This window comes from Tarenaya hassleriana, unplaced genomic scaffold (assembly GCF_000463585.1).
Source record: "Tarenaya hassleriana unplaced genomic scaffold, ASM46358v1 Cleome170, whole genome shotgun sequence".
In the NCBI taxonomy this organism is placed as follows: Eukaryota; Viridiplantae; Streptophyta; class Magnoliopsida; order Brassicales; family Cleomaceae; genus Tarenaya; species Tarenaya hassleriana.
This window is the reverse complement of record NW_010965123.1, coordinates 53,143-75,740: the sequence shown is the minus strand read 5'-3', so window position 1 is coordinate 75,740 and position 22,598 is coordinate 53,143. Positions and strand designations below refer to the sequence as shown.

The window sequence follows — 22,598 nt, the reverse complement described above, 5'->3', positions numbered from 1 at the left end:
GTTCCGCAAAGCAGTGTCCTGCGCATGCAACAATAGAGAATGTGAATCAATGACTTTCTTTTGTAAGTCGCTGTAATTTTCTTTACAAATGGTCTTAATCGGAATTTTTTGCTTCCTTAGTTTGAGATGGAGTGCCGATAGTGTCACAGCTCGGCGCCCCGCCATTAGCCAAGAGGTTGAGATGGTTGGAATAAAGCTCGGGTGGCCAAGGATGTAGTTAAAGATTTTGAAGGGCTTAGGATTGGGTTTACATAAAGGTTGAAGAGTGATTTGGCATGGTGAGTGGTCAGATGGGCGGGGAGAGATGAAAGTTGCATGACTGTGCGGGAAGGACAGCAGCCAAGAGGCATTGATTAAGGCTCGGTCTAGTTTCTTGGCGATTGGGTTACTAGCTTGCTTGTTTGACCAGGTGAAAAGGGGCCCCTGGAATGGTAGATCAAAAGCTTCTGTATAGTGGATGAAGTTGAGAAATCGCGACATGGAGGGGGAATGATGGGTGACAGACAAAGATGAGTGTTTATGAGGGTAGGCAATCTCATTGAAATCTCCACAGATTAGCCAGGGTGAATCTGAGGAGATATGAGACTGATTCAGGCTTTGAAGATGCTCCCAAAGGAGACTTCTTTCTGCTGAAAGGTTTGATGCATAAACCACGATCAGGTAAAATGATCTGAGGTTGTCGGGACACAAAAGCAGAGTAAGAGCTTGCCTACTCTTCAAAATGGTGGTCACTGCTACAGAAGGGTTAATCAAAACCCATATACGACCAGCCTCGTCTTCGGAATAGTTATCAAAAAACTGCCATTGTACGCCAAGTCTGCCCAAAATATTTCCACTGTTGGCCTCCCTTACGTGTGTCTCAAGGATGGCCCCAAAAAGCAGTGAGCTTGCTCGGAAATGCTCACAAACCGCTGCATGTTTCCTGGGGTCATTTAGTCCCCTTATGTTCCAAAAAAAACCTGACATAACTTGGCCAATATACTCGTAAGGATTTCCCGCTTTAGCGGGATTTTCAGTTCCCTTGCTCACAAACCCTTTGAAGTTATTGTCGATTTTTTATGACTATTGAACCAAACATATGCATGATCCGTGATTTGGTTATGTCGGGAGATTTTTCTGTCCAAGATTTTTTGCCTGCTACCGCTCTCCTCCCAGTGAAGAACTCGATTTGTCGGACGGAGGGCTTTGCCGAGATAGATACGGGACTTCAACCATTGTCTCGACGATGTTCTCGCCCACAAGCAACCTACTTCCCGTCCACGTCGCTTGTTTCTTGACGTACCCTAATCCAAAATATCCCGACTCTTGCCTTCCCGATGTACAGCTCATAACCTTCCCCACCTGCAATAGCTTATAGAGTTTGTTAAGAGAACGATAGATAAAATCAGATCTAAACGATAAGATGTTTGGATGGCGAGAAATCGTCAGAAAACGAGAGAAACATACGGAAACTGCTTTATATACAACCCAAGAGTCTGTTAGCTCAGTAACTAACTCCCTAACTGAAAGCCTAACAGAAAACTAATAACATTAATACCTTTTTTCCGCCGCGGAGCGTAATGGAGCTCCCGGGTTCTGCAGGCGCAGAGAGCCAAAGTCCATGTAACTTCTGCTTGATTCCGTCGTATGTTATGAGCTGTGACCGTCTCCTGTCCCTTGTAACATCCTGCGATGTTTGAAGACAGGTTTTTCATATCTTATTGTTCTTATTTCACCGCAGGGAAAGATGTTTCCACATCGGAGGAGGTAATTAGACATTAATGGTGTAACATGTATGACTGAAATTATTTGACTAGAAATAAATTTCCTAGTTTTTTAAATCAAAAATCTCATAAAACAATCCATCAAGTTTCTAGTTTTCTAATTTTTTTTTTCTACATCCGAAAACTGCTTTAAAAAAATCTGCAGATTTTGTGAAAAACAAAAACCCGAAAATCCAAAAAAAAAAAACAGATATTTACAGAGAGAGAGAACAATGAGAAGACATGTTTAGGGAGTGTTAGTATTACAGTATTTCTTCTCGTGTCCACCTTCTCAATTCAAAAAAACATAAACTAAGACTCTGAAAGTGATTGAGAAAACATCTGCTCTTCCCCCATCATATTACCCGTCGCTCTTATTCTCCTCGACAGTTATGTAGACTCGTCCCCGGAACAATGTGGCTTCCAACGCTCAATCCCGTCAACGTAATCTTTTGTTTCACAAACTAAACTGGCTGATGACGACTTACATGGATTGGTTTCAGAGTTTCTCTCTTTTGGGTAATTGTTTGCAGATGGCAGAATCTCATGCTTCGGTCTTGAATCTCTTCTTCTATGGCGATGATGCCTCCCTTCCCATGTTTCTTCCTCGGATTTCTCCTCACTGGGATGGGTTTCGTCATCTCGTGTCCCGTACTTAAGACCCGAGTCACGCTTTCTCTGCCTGCTATTCCTACGATCTCGAGTTGATCCCAGATTTTGTACATTTGATCTGTCCGAAACATCATCTTGAGGGTATGATCCTTTCCTTTTATGGTGATGATGTCTTTTCTCGACAAAGTCTTCCTCCAACCAATCTCCAGGGGAAGATCTTGAGCTGTTTCTTTCGTGCCGATGTTTAGATCTGTCCTGAATTGTATTGACCTGATTATCAGTTGATGATGATCCTTCCCTGTTGCGTTTTCTTGAACTCTTCTGTTCTTTCTCATCGTCCAGCTGTTCTCCACGAACTTCAAAAGCTGGTCTTCCATAATGGTTTGATCTTTTCCTTTTGTAGAATCTCTTGGTGTCCCCATCTCCATCTGAAGAATCATCGTCAGAATGTTGTTCACGGATTCTTTCTCTTGTGACCCAATAGCCAGGAGTGCAATCCGACCATTTGCTTTCACGATACAACGTTCTCCTCGCGTACTCCCTCCCTGAACTACCTTCCTTGGTGTCACTAGAAAGAGTTCCTCTTTCATCATGACCATGATCTTCCACCCTACCAGCTCTGTGTCCATGACTGCCTTCCGATGTATCACCACACCTCTCACGAACACTCACATAACCACCATCCCTCGATCTAGATCGTCTTGCAGGTCGCCTGACAGGGTAACGAAATGTAAAAAACAAATGACAGGCAAGTAAGAGATCGATAAGTTAAGCATGATATATTCCAGAGCACGGAATCATTCAAGATTTCGAATACATGATAGATGAGATGCAGCCAACTGCAATATATGGCTTGAGTTGATAGATAAGGATCTGAAAAAGCTGTAAGTGTATATACGAAGCTTTTACCTATGTGAATCCGAGCCAGAGTCCTTCAATGTGCTTGAAGATTCACACTCTCTCTGCTTCATATATTCATCTGAATAACCGAATAAAGCGACCATTTTCCTTATCCAGTATCTTGGAGGTGGTTTGTCATAGTCAGCCCATTCATAGTCTCCACCAGGATTACGGAAGCAATGGATAAAATTGCACGAAGATCCTCGAGAGCATGTCTGTCAGAATATGAAAACATAGTCAAATAGAGATGGGTCCAAAATATGAAACTCAGATCAGCCACCTGAGAAAAAGATGACAATAAAATGAAAAATTGTGTTTATTGACAAATGAATATGATATTAGACGAGAGAGTCATACTTTAAGCCTGGACTTCATGTACTCCCCGCATATAGCAACTTTCCACCTTGAGATATTGACAAATTCGCACTGAACCTGATTTAAAAAAAAAGTGCAATTGGTACAGATAAGAATGACAACAAGCTAAAGAATTCAGAAGCCGTGTTGCAAAGAACATTTCAGAAAGCTGTTCCCACGTGGAAAATGAACTAACGTATGCAGTTGAAATTAGATGAATACAGATCTAATCAGCAAATAAAAGAAATTGATGCCATTCTGAGTTTAACAGTAAGCAAAGACTTCTGTATATTCAACCACTAGCTCTTCTGTATATTCATCCTTGAAGAAAGAAGATATGGACAAATAACATGTGTCTTTTAGCACAGATGACTACCAGTCCAAATATATTAGCCTTAGTGCAGCTGTTGTGAGTATAAACTAGCATCTGTCCCAAAGCAGGACGGAAAACCTAAGAATGCAAAGAAAAAACTACGCATGAAAAAAACGCTTTACAGATGACAAAATGCCATGTATGGAAATCATGCTAAGTAAAACTAATATCAGGGTCTCCAAAAGCACAGAAATGAATGATAAAAACACAGGAACACCTGTACTGGTAAACTATAATCCGAATTACATCAGGCAGAGGAAGGACAGACTATCCAAGGAAAACAGCATACCTGTTTACCAGCAAAGTACCGACCGTTGATGGACTGGTAAGCAAGAATAGCTGATTCCAATGACCTATAGTGTACATATACATTGCCCCTCAAGTGAAACGAGCCATTTCTACACACCTGAAAGGAACACAGTTACACAAATGAGATCCTTCTTAAAGAAAGGAAAAGGTGAGAAGATCGGCTGATCAAAACAAGAGACATTTATCTAACAAACATCATTCCCAAGGCAGGATAGCATTGGTTGCTCACTCAAAAACAATTAGAGACAGGGAACAACTTCTGTTTACATAAGTGCAAGGCAGCAGGTTCAGAAAGCACCATTCAGCTCTACTGTTGGGTGCAGGCATTATCGAAAACTATTATTAGAAACCCAAAAGATGAGGTGGAGGAAGAGATAGTGAGAGAGAGAATATGGAATGGGAGCTGGGGAGAAGCAAAGAATTGAGAGTAGTCAGCAACCTTGAAATTAACAAGTTCTCCATACTTCAGGAATTCTGTATGAACGTCCTCATAAAATTCTTCATAACAACGTTCAACCTCGTCTTCTGAATACTGAAAGGAACAAAAGAGAAAGAAGGACAGGAGTAAACTATAGTCAGCCACTGAAAGCAAGCACACTATCATTAATATATTACACATGTCAAAATCCAGTAGTTTCGACATTGGGTAAACAAGAGCAACATCCTTACAGAAATATAACTGCAATAGTCTTTTTTGGGTACTATTTGCCCAAAGCCACCAAGAGGAAGCAAAGAAACTGCTCTGTTCTCAATTTAGGAAAAACAAGCACTCCCATGCTATTGTGTGCATAGGTTGAATAGTTTGTCGCATGTCACTCACTTCCACAGGGAAATCCAAAAAGGAAATTCCAACAAATATGATAGATAAAGCTACCAAGACCATGGACATGTCATAGCTGATCTATCGAATGAGTAGGATACGGAGAAGTAAACTGCTTAAAACTCCAACCTGACCAAGGTCAGAATCATGCACCTCCACTGAAGTCTTTCCATCAATTTCTGACGTAGAGTTAAAGAATATGATAACAATGATAAAGAAAAGAATCAGTAAAATCCTGTGAATTCAGGGCAACCAACAACACAGAAAACAAAAAGATGAAAAAGGAACTATGGTCATCTATCACATAATGAACATTGATAGCATAATGGAAGATGGATAGTTATTCTTAGGATACAAGCATCACAAGACAACAGCGCTTACAGACCTCAAGCCCTTCATCCTGCTCCCATGCAATGCCAGGACCGGTATACATGTTCTTCATTAATAGAGTGCATGATTTATCAGGGTAGAAATGAACTCTACTGCAACGCTGACCAAAGCGACAAGCTCCAGTTTTCAGATGGAAAGGGCAATGAGCTTTATCCTGTACATTCACAATGAATAAAAAATAAGGACATGGCCAAAGGGGAAACTATGAAAAACACAAAAGGTGATATTCCATCAGAACCAAGTGGTCCAAAGAAAAACCTGCTCAGTCCCAAAGTTGGGTAATTGATGAGCAACATTCTCCAGAACTTGCTGAGCAGAACTAGCTTTCTGAAGATCAGTAAAAGCTTCTGTTTCAGGAGGTAGAGGATTTGAAGTAGGCCTATCAGCAATCTGCAAGGTAAAATCCAAGTTGGAACTCTCAATAAACCCGAAAAAACTGAAAGATAATGTCTTTACTCAGATGATGAATGATCAAGTACCTCATGTGCTTCAACCAGTTTATGTGATTTCTTTGGGACCCTCACTTTTTTCTTTCTGAGAATAATCTCATCCCCCTGAAATATAATCTCTGGAGGCCCTTCTTCAACGTGTTCCCATTCATCATCTTCATCACATTCATTCTGTAAATGCATCAGACAACCAACAATGATGCGAATAAGGGCCAGTTATTGTCAGAAATCGTCTTTTTGTCACATATTATGTTCCAATTCCATGCATTTCCCCAATTTCGCAGCATCCAAACACTAGGGATGACTGTAGGAAGAAACAAATGGCGACGATAAGAAACTACCTCAAGTTTTCGAGACCCTTCTAGCTCCTTCTTTCGCCTCGCTTCCTCTTCCCTCTCCGCTTCCTCTTCAGCTTCCTCCTTCTTCTTCTTCAACTCCATGGCCTCTAACCAAGCCCTTTCTCTCTCCTCGAACTCCTTCAGCTCCCTCTCCCTCCGCCGCGCCTCCTCTTCATCCGCTGCCCTCAGTCTCTCCTGCTCCACCGGATCGCAAAGCCTCTCCTTCGCCTCCGCATCCTCCCTCTCTTTCTCCGCCATCTCCTTCCTCACCTGCTTCCTCCTCATCTTCTTCATCGCTTTCCGCTTCTCCCTCCGGCTCTTAGCCGCCGATTCACCGCCTCGCTCTCCTTCCCCTCCCGTGCCGTTGGGCTGTTCCATTTTCCGACTACACGATTCGGACCACGTTGATTCTCCGGTTGCCGGAAACGTTTCGAGGACGGACAACTCCTGGGAGAATCAGGATTCAGGACAAGTCGCCGTCGGTTGTTTCCTTTCCTTACCGGAATTGGTAGAAGGTTAATGTTTTGGGTCGCACCTACCTCACGTTGTACACCAGAAAAAATATTACTTTTTTTTTTTGTTGAAAAGACGAAATTACCTTAATGGATACGCAATTTTTATCCGTTCAAAAACAACTTCGTTATTACGACTTCGTAATTAATTCTAAATATAGTTACAATTGATTCTAAAAAATGTGACTAAAAAATTATCTGTCTTATTTTAGTTGTATATCAGTTATATGTTAGTCGTAATAAAGTCGCAAAAAATAAAACGAAAAGGGTATTTCGGACTTTTCCAACCAAAAAGTAGGTTAAAATTGAAAAAAAAAAATATTCGTCGGTGGTGTACACTGAAATTGTTGCGACCCAACTGGGTTATTTGAGTAATATTTCCTACTGTTTTCCTGCACATAATACAAAATATTAATAATTTATTTACTTGCATATATTATATATTATGTTACGATATTAAAATTGAGAAATCATAAATTCCTAGATTAAAAATTATAATATATAAAAAAAACTCACATAATAATTTTATTTTTTTCTTTCAACTTTACTGATTTATTCCAATATCAAATTTTATCATATATTTATATATTAGTTTAGATTTTCAATTTTAAGTTGTAAAAAAATCCTTAATCAGTGATACTGTATCCACCTAATTATCATATCCATTTATCAATTACTATTTTCTCTAGTTCTTTTAACACACTAAAAATTAAATCCTAACTACTAATTTTTTAGTTTTCAATTCTAATATTAACTCTAACTTTTCAATTCTAAACTTTAAATCATACAGAACTTTAAATTTAACCTCTAAATTTTAAAACTTAAATTTCAAATTTATACTTTATGTTCTAAGATATTTTATATTATTTCAAATTTATTAAGGAGAATTACTTTCATAATCAATAAAAGTAACTATATTATTAAGGTAAAATTCTATAAAAATTCCCCAATTCTTTAAAATGTATTAGAAAAAATCCCTAATTAAAACTTTATCAAATATATTTTCAAATTCAAAAATTATTTTCAAATCAATACCCGATAAAAACAACGTTATTCTACCGTTTAATGAGTCTGAAGTGGTATCCCTGCATTACCGCATAAGTTACACATAGATTGCCACGTCAAATATTTTGACAAACCGATTTAGGCATGAATACGGTTTAACATAAACCAGTTTAACAGATTTTATAACCCTAAATTTTTACCTTACCCATCTCCTCTGTCGCGACCACCACTATTATCATGAATTCATGATCAAAATTATCCTCATCGGTATAATTTTCTGTGCCACTTTCAGTTTCAGACTCCTTATTTTCAACAGAAACATTATACTCAATATAATCAACATGATTAGCCTCATTAACCATAACCTCATAACGTGAAAGCCCATCTATAGTTTCCATAATTCCACATATGTAATATGCATGTGTTGTGACCAGCGCAAATACCAATCACAACTTATTCTTAACCTCTAACAACAGGCACAACCACAACCTAGTGTGAATAAAAACTTACTCCATAACGTCGATCACAACAAAGAAATTCTGTTGAATCTGCTCCTAAGTCTTCAACACCGATTAATCGATACTTCTGTTTTAACACAAAAGTATCAGTCAAATAGTGACAAAAGAAATATTAACAACTCAAAAACCACCCTCTACTCACCTAACCCAGACCTAAAGCTGATCGAAACCCTATTTTCAAACCTTCGAACCCTATGAATCTTCCATTTATCGCAAATTTCGGGAAAGAAAACTCAAGGTACTAACTGATTATGTTTTCGATGAATTTGGAAGATTACAGGTAGACAGAGTTCTTCAGGAAACAGTCGAAAGGGAAATTCTTCCACAGTGGAATCGGAAAGCGAGGTTGGAAATGGATCTGGCTGTGTCGGAGGGTATCGACAACAAAAATCGCCGAGAGAAATCAGAAAGTTTGACAAAGAAGTGTATACTATTAATACTAATTGATGAAGACGATTGTTACAAGGATTTTCTTATAAAGAAAAAGTAATAATCATGCTAAAAGTATTTATAAATAAAGTCATTATTATATGGGAAAAACATCGAAAAATTTTCAAATTTGTAATTTGGTAGATTGAAGGTCTTCTATCCATGGTTTTTGGGTTTTTATAGAAAATCTGTGTATTTCGGGGTCGGTTAAGTGTTTGGAGAGTGAAATCTCGAGACAAAGAGGAGAATGTGGATGTTTGTGTGAATGAAAGAAGAAAGGTCGAGATTTCGGTATATAAAGACGAAAATATCGATGTTAAAAACATCGATATCGATATTAAAAACATCGATATCGATGTTCCACATTGAGATCTGGCGGATCTGCATGTTCCAGATCTCGACGTCAACCAACGACGATATCGATGTTTGTAAACATCGATATCGACCATGACTCCTCGGATTTCGCTCTGTCTCGATGTCGAGGTTCTGCAACGTTGATCAATATCGATGTTTCTGAAACTCGAGATTTCTGAAAATCCCCAGTTCCAATTACGGAACAGATCTCGACGTTTCAGAGCATCAATATCGACGTTTTTATACCTCGAGATTTCCAAAAAATTTCCAAAAAACCCGTTTTTCACGTTTTTCTCTTTCCCAATCACTATTGGTCCTCTTTCTAGCAACGTATGTTCGTGATGCATGAAATTAAACGTACTAATGGAACACAATTACATGGGTTACCTCCCGCGAAGTGCTCATTTAAGGTCATCAGCTTGACCCTCTTATTTTCAGTGATCTGGTGGTCGTGTTGGACGGAATTAGTTAACTTTCCGCCATTACGGAGGTATGTACACTGCGCTAGTGCACACTGTCCGTCTCAACTTACAGTCATTTCCGTTCGCAGATTCAGGAATCAGATCTGGTGGTTTCGTCTTAGTGCCTGATCCAGCATCAGAAATCTTCAGTTGACGCTCGGCTTCTGCAGAACTTTTCCATCGGGTTTCCCCTTAGACGTCATTATTGGAAATTCAGATCTGGCTTTTATCCCGTTCTCTGCCTTAGAGCTTACAGATTTAGCCACTACCAAGATGTAGACATCTTCATCATACGCAATTCCTTTGTCTGTATCCTTCAGTTGCGGAATTTGCTTCTCCGGTGAACCAGGCGGTTCTTCTGGAGTAGTCAACGACTGTGCATTTTCTTGTTTAGCTCGTTCTGGTTTTGGTTCCACCTTGAATTCAATGTCCTCATCTCATATATACATCTTTGTGCATCCTTTTCGAACATGAATTACGACATCGACAGTGTTGAGAAATGAACATCCTAAGATGACTGATTCATCATTTTTGTTATCCATATCAATAATCACAAAATCGATCGGAACGTAAACGTTTCCAACCTTAAGTGGTCACTGACTTGTCTGCCAACTGCAGGATCATCTTAGTGGGCTTCAGTTCACCCACGTTCAGCTTATCATATGTGGTCTTTGGTAATAGACTTACACTCGCTCCTAAGTCGCACAGTGCGCTAGGAATGGAGACACTGCCCAATTGGTAGGGTATAGAGAAACTTGGTGGAACTGCCATCTTGGTTGGTAGGTTCTGTTGCAGTACAACACTGCATTCAGCTGTTAAGATTATTGGTTCATCTTCTAATTTCTCCTTCTTGACGAATGAGTCTTTAAGAAACTTCTCGTAAGATGGTGTTTGCGCCACAGCTTCTTGTAGAGGCTAGGTGATAACACATATTTTGTGCGATGTTTTGATATAGGATGTTTAGCGTATTTCACTCGGTTTACATATCTGTAGACATTCTATGGCTCATTTGGTTTCGATATTGGTTGGTTGTGTTCTTTGGTGTTTAAATAGGTATCCATGCATAAAGAGAGCAAAAGGAGTGAAAAACATGGATTACGGAACATCAAGGATGAATCGGGAACATTTGGAATAGTTTCAGAGAAAACGTGAAGCTCAAAAAAGTCAGATCTTGCAAATCCAATAACTTTCACTGTAGGAGTCCAAATCATACATTCTCTACATCATTAGAAAGTTCTTTTCGATATCTACATAAGACACCAAGATCACCCAAATCCGATATCAAAGCAGAAAGTTATGAGAAAATTCGTGAAGCCTGTCAAAATTGCGATGTGACACGATCGTGTCACTTATTGAAGACACGGAGTCACTTAAATTTTGGAAATCTTCCAAATTTTTCTAAAAGAAAGAAGAAATAATTAGGGTTAGCCGTCAAGGTCAAATTCATTGATACTTTGACAGAAAATACACCATAGAGCACACAAAAGATGGCGATTATCAAGAGGCAAGAGATCGGAGTAGAAGACTAAGATTACGAAGCCGGGAAATCGACTAAGCATGCTTCTTTTCTTCTATTTTACGATGTTTTGTATTATTGATATGAATTCTGACGTCTCGATGTTTAGCGAGTAGTTCCTCTACTGTAGGTTAGGGATTTGCTATGTAGGGATCTTTGGATTTTAATTCCAAACTATGTGGATTTATTTATTCTATTCGATTTATTGAGTTGTTCTTAATGCGTTTGATCTTGTTGGTCGCTTGATTGAATGAACTTAGGGTTTTAATTCGCACAGAGATATGAGATTATAACCTGGAGATAACTCAATAAATAAAATAGGATTGCATCGAGAGATAAATATTTGCCTAGGGCTTATGATAGCGTTCGTTCATGCATCCAGGGTTTTAGACTATTGAATCGAGAGATTAGTAGGATAAAGCCTGGATAGTGATATTAGACTCAAGATGGTTAATCTCTACTTTAGAGCTTGAATTCCCTGAATTGGATAAATAAACCACTGAGTTTGCCTCTTTTGAAAAACCCTTGCATGTAAAGTAATCCCAAAGCTTACAGTGTTCATCATTCATAGTTTACAACCGGTCTTATTGTTTGCTTTGCTACACTCTCATACTCATATTATTCCCTCTGGATCTAGACTTGGATTTGGATTTGATTTCTTTGTCTACTTTTGTCCCTGTGTTCGATCCTAGCGACTACATGCGATCCGTATACTTGCGGTTAATTGTTGAGTCTAGGATATTATTACTTGATCAAATTCTCACGTTTTCTTTGTTTTTATGTTGTTTTTCGTTTGTGTGCAGGGTTCACTAGTGCATGACCAGGAATTCTGGGATATCAGACCTAGTACCTCTTGATCCTGAACTTGAAAGAACCATCACACGCCTCCGACGACAACAAAGACAGATGGAGAACAACCGAGATTTTGCTCTTCCTGATGGTATCGAAGGCAATGCTGACTCAACCTTTGCCCAGTACAACACGCCTAAGCACACTGAGCTTTTGGTTGGTATTCGATTACCAGCCATCGACATGTCTAGTTTCGAGCTGAACCCGTCTACTATTCAGATGTTGGGCAACAATGCTTTCTGGGGTAGGCCGAACGAAGACCCGAACGCACATTTAACTCACTTTAAGATGATGTGTCGTTCTATCAAGAGAGACAACAGGGTGACAGAGGATACACTTCGCTTAATTGCTTTCCCCTGGACTCTCCTGGATGCTGCTTTGAAATGGTGTTATGATTTGATACCTGATTCCATCCACACCTGGGAACAGTTGGAAGTGCAGTTTATGTCAAAAAATTTCCCAGCTCAGCGCACTCAAGCCGCTCTTTCTGGCGTTCATTCATTCAAGCAGGATCATGGGGAAAGTCTTTATGACGCTTGGAAGAGGTACAAGGGATATCAAAAGTCTTGCCCTCACCACGGGCTAGATAAGAACTACCTGATCAACACCTTCTTCCGAGGACTCAGGATGGATACCAAGACCTTGATCCGGGCATCTTGCGGTGGGAGCATCCAGAACAAGTCATTCGCTGAGCTAGAAGAACATATTGAGGCCCAAGAAGAAGACGCTCTGAATGAGTACTCTAGAGATTTGCCAAGGAAAGGCAATGATCAAACCATACATATGGTTCTCGAACAATTGGCTGTCCTCAATGCTAAGCTCGAAGATTCCACTCGATCCTCTAGGACCGAACATTCGACGCCAACATAAGAGGAGCTCGGTATGTACGCACTAGATGCGAGAATCGAAGGTGTGAACTATGTGGCCAACAACCCCTACTCGAACGCGTACAATCCGGGGTGGAAAAATCATCCCAATCTCTCATACAAGTCAAACAGTGTTGAGAATCCCGCGTCGAACAACTTCAGAGTATCCGACAACTCGAACCAGAGGATTCCTCCCGGGTTTGCTTTTCAATCTAGGGGTCCTAATCAGACATCCAACTACAGAGCTCTGGGACAATCCTACAACAATGTGCATCTCCAGGTAATCTCGAATCTAACCCTGATACGTACGGTCTCCTTATACAGTTTTTGCAGAGTCAAGAGAAGACGAATTAGGAATTTCGAGCTCAGTTCGCAAGCATCGAGGCTCACTTCAAGAACATAGACAACCAGATTACTCAGCTAGCATCAGCCATTCAAAGACCATCTGGGTCTCTTCCAAGTAACTCTGAGACTAACCCTCGTGCGCATGTCAATGCTATTACCTTGAGAAGTGGTAAGTAGGTAGATTCTGGAGATCCACCGATGGCTGAGCAAGGCGATAGCTCGAGAACCACAGTTTTAGATACTGCTGATGATACACCTGAGCCAGCATACGTGCCTCCTCCTCCTAGACCACCACCAGTACCGTTTTCATCTCTCCTGAGGAAGCACAACGATGACAGCCAATTCGCGAAGTTCGTTGAGATGCTGAAGAAACTCGACCCTCAAAACTTGTTTATGAAATAAACCGAAATAAAAGATAGATCTCACCGGGGTTAGACGTCCGTTGGCTTGTGCAAGCTCTGATACCAAAATGATACACGCCTTGACTCAGAGAGGATGGAACAAGGCCGAATCACAGTCTCACGTGCTTCACGGAGAAGGCTCTCGACTTTTGATCAGGTATGGTGTTCGAAGGGGAAGGGTGGTCCTCAGAATCAGTCACGGATCAAGCGATGCTCGACGTAATTCCGAAAAGGAAGATGGATGGAACGAAGGAGAAGAATAGGTAGTGGACCTCGGACACACCAAGGCTTGAGTTTGGACACACCAAACTTGTGATCTCGGACACACCGAAGATCGGGATAAATTTCGGACAAACCGAAGAAGAGTTTATAAAACTCGAAATGTTTGAGACATTCTACAAGTATGATTACAAATGATGCACTACAAGGCCTTTATATAGGCTAGAATTCTCAACTATAACATTAAATGACAAGAACATGCAAGAGGGGTATGAATCCAATGCATTAAATGAGGTGGTTGGAAAGCTAGTTGTTGGAGTTTCTTGATTTTGCATTAAATGACGTGGTTGGGAAGCTAGTTGTTGGAGTTGCCTTGATGATGAAGAAGCTTCCTTTGGATAATTGTCTTGCACTCCAAGCAACTTTCTTTTACTTGGTTGCTTCGATCCGAGGTGGAACTCGGTTTGCCCTTGTCTTTGCTCCATGTATGCTTCTGTTAAGATCTTCGTTTCGAGATATTGTTGGGTCCGATGTCCTCATCATTCCTTCTCTCTTCAGAAGTTTTGTCCACATCATTCCCTCTCTCTTCTCCGTGTTTTGCCCTCAAAACTTGTTTATGAAATAAACCGAAATAAAAGATAGATCTCACCGGGGTTAGACGTCCGTTGGCTTGTGCAAGCTCTGATACCAAAATGATACACGCCTTGACTCAGAGAGGATGGAACAAGGCCGAATCACAGTCTCACGCGCTTCACGGAGAAGGCTCTCGACTTTTGATCGGGTATGGTGTTCGAAGGGGAAGGGTGGTCCTCAGAATCAGTCACGGATCAAGCGATGCTCGACGTAATTCCGAAAAGGAAGATAGATGGAACGAAGGGGAAGAATAGGTAGTGGACCTCGGACACACCAAGGCTTGAGTTTGGACACACCAAACTTGTGATCTCGGACACACCGAAGATCGGGATAAATTTCGGACAAACCGAAGAAGAGTTTATAAAACTCGAAATGTTTGAGACATTCTACAAGTATGATTACAAATGATGCACTACAAGGCCTTTATATAGGCTAGAATTCTCAACTATAACATTAAATGACAAGAACATGCAAGAGGGGTATGAATCCAATGCATTAAATGAGGTGGTTGGGAAGCTAGTTGTTGGAGTTTCTTGATGTTGCATTAAATGACGTGGTTGGGAAGCTAGTTGTTGGAGTTGCCTTGATGATGAAGAAGCTTCCTTTGGATAATTGTCTTGCACTCCAAGCAACTTTCTTTTACTTGGTTGCTTCGATCCGAGGTGGAACTCGGTTTGCCTTTGTCTTTGCTCCATGTATGCTTCTGTTAAGATCTTCGTTTCGAGATATTGTTGGGTCCGATGTCCTCATCAAGATGGATATTTGCCTAGGGATTATGATAGCGTTCGTTCATGCATCAAGGGTTTTAGACTATTGAATCGAGAGATTAGTAGGATAAAGCCTGGATAGTGAGATTAGACTTGAGAGAGTTAATCTCTACTTTAGAGCTTGAGTTCCCTGAATTGGATAGATAAACCACTTCGTTTGCATCTTTTGAAAGATCCTTGCATGTAAAACAAATCCCGAAGCTTGCAGTGTTTTCCATTGATTGTCTACAACCGTTTTAGTTAATTGCTTTGTTCTCGACATTCCATTCTCTACATTCCTATTATTTTTCTTGGATTTTGATTTGGGTTTGGGTTTAACTCCTTTGCTTAATTTTGTCCCTGTGTTCGACCCTAGCTACTACACGCGATCCGTACACTTGCGGTATTTGTTGAGTCTAGGAATATTATTACTTGATCATATTTCTACACCTAGATTTGCGACATTAGAGTGACTGGATGACCAACATGAGATTGTCATATGGACATGAGTCATTACTTGAATCTCATACAATGGTTCGTTCTTGGATCCTCAGACCTGAGATGTCTAGAGTATCTGATATGAGGAGTGGCGTGTGTTGACTGCGTCAAACGTCGTCTTTAACCGGATGATCATAACGACGTTGCTCAGATACGTTCACGAATCATATGTAGATAGTAGACATGCAATACGAGACTTGTCACCTCCTAAGCAGGAGAGATGTCGCTGGGCCCCCTCGTGGAAATCGGACTGTGAAAATGCGTGGCCACGCTATAGATGAAGTTATATCTATTATATCAGTCGATTTGCCAAGACGAGTAAGCGGTTGAACTGGAAGGGTGGCTCACACCATGCCCTTGTTCAACATATGAAATCGTGAGACAAAGGATCAGAACTCAAACTATTGTTGGCTTTATTAGATCACCTCTAACTCTATTCTAGGTGGGTGGTCATGGCGTCTTGCTAGAGGCTAACCATGATTTGTGGTTTGGGAAAAGGTTTCCGAAGCCACTACCACTTCGAATGGGCCTACAGGGTCACATACCATTAGGGATGGATCACACTAAAGAGAAACGACGCGAGAAAGAACGACGGAATGAGCTGGAAGGGTTCCAGACGGCCAGACCGTCCGGTCCAGACCTGGACCGGACGGTCCAGCCATGTCAGTCCGTCCGTTCTGCTGAGGAATAGACCGATCGTTCCGCAAGCGCCAGACCGTCCGGTCCAGACGTGCAGACCGTCCGTTCTGCGTAGAGACGGACCGTCCGTTCCGCGTAGGGGTCAAAGCAACCGGTCCAGACCTAGATCGGACAGTCAGACTTTCGGGAAAATTTCCTTTTTCACGTTTTTAGGGTTTAGGTAATCCTATTAATCATGGAAGCCGTCACAAACCCTAGATAATCAACCTAACATGTCCTAGACACTTTCTAGAGCCTTGGAGAAGCTTTCTCTTGAGTTCTAAACCCCGAAATATCGATTCCAAGTCAAGGACGTTGTTTTCTCTTCACAAATCCTATTAGATACGTTCCAAAGTGTTGGAATTCATCCCGCCGGTGTGGATACGTGCAGAGGAGTTGTATTTTCAACTCTTGGTGATTAAAACAGGCCCTGGATCGATTGATACTTTCAGATCTTGATAGAACGAGGTAAGTATTCGAATCCCACGGTGATATACACGTTCTTTCGGTTTATTGCACAATTGGTTTTGTGTGACGTTTGGCTAGGTTTAGATCTTTTCTTCCGCTGCATGAAACCTAGAAACCAAACCCTAGATCGATGAGATCGCATGTTAGGAACCCGCAGGAAACCCTACAGTGGTATCAGAGCCTGGTTCTCTGTATATCGCCGTGCTTGTTGCTTGTTTGCATGATTTTAATTGTTAAAGTGCATGTAAACAATAGATCTTTGTATGTTTGCATGATTTTAATTGTTAAAGTGCATGTAAATAATGGATGTGTATGTTTTCATGATTTTAATTGTTAGAATGCATGTAAACATTAGATCTATGCGTGTTTGATGATTTTGATTGTTGAATGATGCATGGATGAGTGAGGGTTCTAGGGAAGCTTGACGGTGCATCGAAACGGGGATGGAAACCCTAGTTTTCGGGACCCGAAACCGAGATCCAAAGTTTGTCGTCGTGTGGACCGATCGGTCCAGAGTGTAGACCGATCGGTCTACCGTGACGGCTGTTATTCTTTTTAGATCAAATTAGGTCAGACTGATCGGTCCAAGGGTTGGACCGACCGGTCTGGACCGATGACCACAAGAGGATGTCAGATCGCGTTCGATAGACCGATCGGTCTGGTCTTGGGACCGATTGGTCTTGGTCTGGTGGAACTTCAGTCTTCGGAGTCGGTCTGCACTCAGTTCGAATAGGTCCGGACCGATCGGTCCAAAGGTTGGACCGACCGATCTGGGTCTCGGACCAAGACTGAACAACTCAGAACGGTCTGAGCTGATCAGACCGATCGGTCCATAGGCTGGACCGGTCAGTCTGGACCTTAGACAATCCGGGATTCCAAAATTCAGGTTTTTGATCGAACAATCGCTGTGTCGGATTAATTATCAGAATTGGAATCAAAGCCTCACATAAGACCAAGCTCGATGACAATCCAGAATTCAGAGTTTTGATTGTGCAATCGTTATCTCGAATCAAATATTTGAATTAGGATCTTGAGAGGGTTTTGGTATCGAATCTAAGGCAAACAATTGTTGTTTGGCCAAGGGATTTTGTACATAGACGACTCAATCAAACTAAGAGTAGTTCAACTGAGTTGATCAGAACAACTTGACTGGAATGACTTGAATTCAGTCAAGGTATCCTGGTGTTCAAGTCAAACGAAGCCTCATGTTTAATCTCAAGCTATTACCGCCCATTAGTAGAGCAGCTGTCAAGGCCTCGATCATAATGGTTACGGGTCATGCCCTAGCTGAGCGTACCTGACTATCTTGGTGAGACAGTATGGAGAAATCGTGATTCTCATAGCTCAAATATGGTTGAGCTTGAATTGGGTTATCAAGTCGGACTTGGACCTGATAGTAAGGATGGGATGAGGAACATGCAGTGATAGCGTATCACTATCCCATACTCATCTAGGAATCACATAGGATGTGATTGACAATGTGTTGTCTACCTAAATAGCATGGTTTTGAGCGTCATGCCCTAGATGACTCAAAAGCATGTGAAATATGGATCCTAGCTCACTTAGAAACTCATTGAGGGTGTTTTTCTTAGTGGGAGCCTGTCATATTGCATCTATTGTCTGTATTAGTATGTGTACTTAGCGACTTGTATATTTTCTGTCTGTTTGTTTTTCTTTTTCTGTAGTACATATATGTTGCAGGAATCTGGATAATCTCACCATGCGATATATCCTTATGAAGGATAAGCCTCTGACCACGGCTTCTGGATCGATCATTGATGCTCATTGGAAGCATGAGGATGATGATCTGGATGTGTTCAGCTTGATGCTTAGAAAGATGTCTTCGGAATTGCATGAGCAATTAGATGACATGGACAATTCATTGATGGTTGTTCAGTTGAATGTGTCATTCCAAGAGAAAGTTGGGAGCCAAGGGAAGAATGATATGGTGGTTATTAGAAAGAGTTCCAGTAAAAGGAAGCGTTCCAAAGGTAAGGGCAAGAGGAAAGTGACACATGTTGTCACTAAGCCTAAGCCTAAACCCAAGAAGGAAGAGTGTTATTTCTGTCATGCTGTTGAGCATTGGTATAGAAATTGCAGACTCTACCTGGAAGATCAGAGGAAGAAGAAGCTTGCAGAAGCTTCAACTTCTGGTATCTTCATTATAGAGGCTAACCTGTTTACTTCTACATCATGGGTATTGGATACCAGATGTGCCTCGCACATTTGTGCAAATGTGCAAGGACTGCGGGGAAGTAGACAATTGGAGAAAGGAGAAGTAGATCTCCGCGTCGTGAATGGAGCAAAAGTTGTTGCATTGACCGTCAACACTTACGATCTCACTTTACCTTTTGGCCTTGTATTGGAGTTGCATGATTGTTATTTTGTACATGCCATCAGCAGGAACATTATATCGATTTCATGTTTCAGATTTGTTATTGAGAACAAATGTCTGTCCATTTATAGAGGCAATTTATTCTATGGTAAGGGTTACCAGTTTAATGGCCTTTATGTTTTGGAAGATGAACCATCTGGACACAGGTCGATCTATAATGTTAGTACCAAGCGGTTTAAGCCGAACGACTTAAATCCGACCTATCTCTGGCATTGTCGACTTGGCCACATCAACGAGAAACGCATAGCGAAGCTTCATTCTGATGGACTTCTTGATTCTTTTGATTATGAGTCAATTGAATCATGCGATTCTTGTTTGATGGGCAAGATGACAAAATCTCCTTTTACTAGAAAAGGAGAACGGGCTACGGAGTTGCTAGAACTCATACATAGTGATGTATGCGGTCCTATGAGCTCGCCCGCTAGAGGAGGTTATCTGTACTTTGTTGCATTTACAGATGATTTTAGTAGGTACGGTTATGTCTACTTGATGAGACATAAGTCTGAAACGCTTGAATTGTTCAAGAGTTTCAGAAACGAGGTGCAGAACCAACTTGGCAAGACGATCAAGTTGCTTCGATCTGATCGAGGTGGCGAGTATATGAGCCAAAAGTTCACTGACTATCTGGCAGATTGTGGGATTTTCTCACAGCTAACTCCACCTGGAACGCCACAGTGGAATGGAGTGTCCGAGAGGAGCAACCGCACCCTATTAGATATTGTACGGTCTATGATGAGTCAGGTAGATCTTCCTAAATCCTTTCGGGGTTATGCCTTGAAAACGGCAACGCTTATACTGAACAACTGTCCAACAAAGTCGGTTCAGAAGACACCATATGAGATATGGACTAGGAACGTCCCAGGTTAGCATTCATGAAGATTTGGGGATGCGAATTTACGTGAAATGTCTGGCTTCTGATAAGTGATAACACGTATTTCGGGTGATGTTTTGATATAGGATGTCTAGCGTATTTCACTCGATATCACTACAAAAAAAATGGTCATTTCCAACGGGCAAATCCGTTGGAAATGACCAAATTTCCGTTGGAAATTAACGTTTCCAACGGATTTCCAACGGATAAATCCGTTGGAATTTCGTCGTTAGAAAACGGTGTCCGTTGGAAAACCGTTGGAATTTTCAACGGAACTTCAACGAATTTTTCCGTTGGAATTTTCCAACGGATTTCCAACCGCAATCCGTTGGAATTTTCCAACGGATTTCCAACGGATTTATCGGTTGGAATTTTCCAACCGAATTTCCAACCGATATCCGTTGGAATTTTCCAACGGAATTTCCAACCGCAATCCGTTGGAACATTCCAACAAAAAATTCAAAATATATTCTCGATCCCGACCCCGGCCCCGACATCTATCCCGATACCGATCCCGATCCTGATCCCGACCCCCGGCACCGATCCCGATCCTCCAGCCCCGACCCCGATCCCCCGGCCCAACTCCGACCCCGACATCTATCCCGATCCCGATCCCGCAACTCACTTCCCAGTAGGTCACCCATCCTTCCACTGCTCCAGCTCAATCCTCCTTAACCCTGGAGTTCCAATTGACAATCATCCAACTGCTCCAAGTTAAACTTCTGATATTACATAACATTAATATATATACATATATAAATGTTTATACATATAAATATTTATATACATACATATATACATACATATACATATATATAAATATTTATATATATACATACATATATATACATATATATAAATATATGTATATATATATATAAATATTAACGTATGTATACATTCATGTCTTTGTCTTTTTCGGCCTTGCAAAGGGAATCTGTCCATAGATTCTTCGTCTTCATCATCACTTAGCTCTTCTACCAATTTCCTTGCTCTTCGAGGAAAATTTCGATGATCTCGTCCTTGTCTTTGTCGAACACCTTGTGCTTCATCCTCCACTCGATCTAACCTTTCTTGAATGTTCTGTAATTCAGCCCGCATCATCCTTTGCATCTCTCCCAACAATGCTTGCATTTGGAGAGGATTGACCCGCGACTTGTTGTTCTTGTCGGTTGTTATTGCTTTGGTTGCTATCCATGATGTATTCTGCAAAATAAGTTTCAAAGGAAAAGAAAGAACAAAGCTCGTAGAAGTAACCTCACAACACTCAAGTGTTTCACTCAGAAAGTGTTTCACTCAAATATTGGCTTTTACCCTCTGTTGCTCTCACACACTCTTGCTTTTTACCTCTCTTTGAGTTTTCTCTTATAGTTCTTATCAAACTACTCTCGAAAAAGATCGAAATTCTCTTTTCCGTAGCAATTCAATAAGATGGACCAAGGAAGATGTCGGAAGAAATAGAAAGTCAAAAGGTAGAAGATAAGATAATAGAATTTGTTTTTTTAAATCTCCAAAAAAATTTCCAACCGACATCCGTTGGAATTCCGTTGGAATTGTTTTTTAAAATTTCCAAAAAAAATTTCCAACTGACATCCGTTGGAATTCAGTTGGAATTTTTTTTTTAAATTTCCAAAAAAAATTCCAACGGATATCCGTTGGAAATACCGTTGGAAAATTTCAACCCTAATTTTTTCAATTGAATACGTTGAAAATTCCGTTAAAAATTTCCAACGGGCGATTCCAACGGATATCCGTTGGAAATGTTCAACGGATTTTTAACGGAAATCACCGTTGAAATGCCGTTGAAAACCGTTGAAAATCCGTTGAAAAATTTCCAACGGATAAATCCGTTGGAAAATTCGTTGGAATTTGCTGATTTTTTTGTAGTGCGATTTTATATATTTGTAGGCATTCTAGGGGACATTTGGCTTCAATATTGGTTGGTTGTGTTCTTTGGTGTTTAAACAAGAATCCACACGTAAAGAGAGCAAAAGGAGTGGAAAATATGGAATACGGAACATCACGGACGAACCGGGAACATTTGGAATATCTCCAAGGAAAACGTGAAGCTCAGAAAATGTCAGATCTTGGAAGTCCAATAACTTTCACTCTACAAATCCAAATCATAAATTCTCTACATCATTGGAAAACTCTCTTCGATATCTATGCGGAACGTTAAGATCACCCAAATCCGATGTCGAAGCAGGAAGTCATGAGCAAATTTGTGAAGCCCGCCAAAACTGTTAAGTTACACGATCGTGTCACTTTCAGACACCCGATCGGGTCACTTACCAGATTTTGAAAATATTCCGAATTTTGGCCCATAAAAAGAAGGGTTGACTAGGGTTAGCCCCAAGGTCGAAAACATTCAGACTTTTCACAGAAAACACACCCTAGAGCACATAGGAAGAGGGAGATTATCAAGAGGCAAGAGATCGAAGTAGAAGCCGGAGATTACGAAGCCGGGAAATCGACTAAGCATTCTTCCTTTCTTCTATTTTACGATGTTTTGTGTTATTGATATGAACCCTGATATCTCGATGTTTA

General features: G+C 40.8%; 1 protein-coding gene across 1 annotated transcript; it reads right to left on the bottom strand.

Annotated features, from left to right (window-relative positions):
- Window positions 1–1,935: 1,935 nt before the first annotated feature.
- Window positions 1,936–6,824, bottom strand: LOC104810192 (zinc finger CCCH domain-containing protein 5). The gene is made up of 9 exons (XM_010536389.1): window positions 6,291–6,824; window positions 5,980–6,120; window positions 5,759–5,890; window positions 5,496–5,654; window positions 4,730–4,822; window positions 4,271–4,387; window positions 3,612–3,686; window positions 3,264–3,469; window positions 1,936–3,066 (listed from the first exon to the last, which is right to left on the bottom strand). The coding sequence occupies exons 1-9, from the start codon at window positions 6,663–6,665 to the stop codon at window positions 2,133–2,135; spliced, it is 2,232 nt and encodes a 743-aa protein (XP_010534691.1). The 5' UTR covers window positions 6,666–6,824; the 3' UTR covers window positions 1,936–2,132.
- Window positions 6,825–22,598: the final 15,774 nt, after the last annotated feature.

Bases quoted from the DNA above. Each gene is read 5' to 3' on its own strand.
- LOC104810192 (XM_010536389.1), bottom strand. From the start codon at position 6,665: ATGGAACAGCCCAACGGCACGGGAGGGGAAGGAGAGCGAGGCGGTGAA. The intron at 4,388-4,729 runs GTTGCTGACTAC...TGTTCCTTTCAG, and splicing joins GAGAACTTGTTAATTTCAAG to GTGTGTAGAAATGGCTCGTT. The intron at 3,687-4,270 runs GTATGCTGTTTT...TTTTTAAATCAG, and splicing joins GGTACTTTGCTGGTAAACAG to GTTCAGTGCGAATTTGTCAA.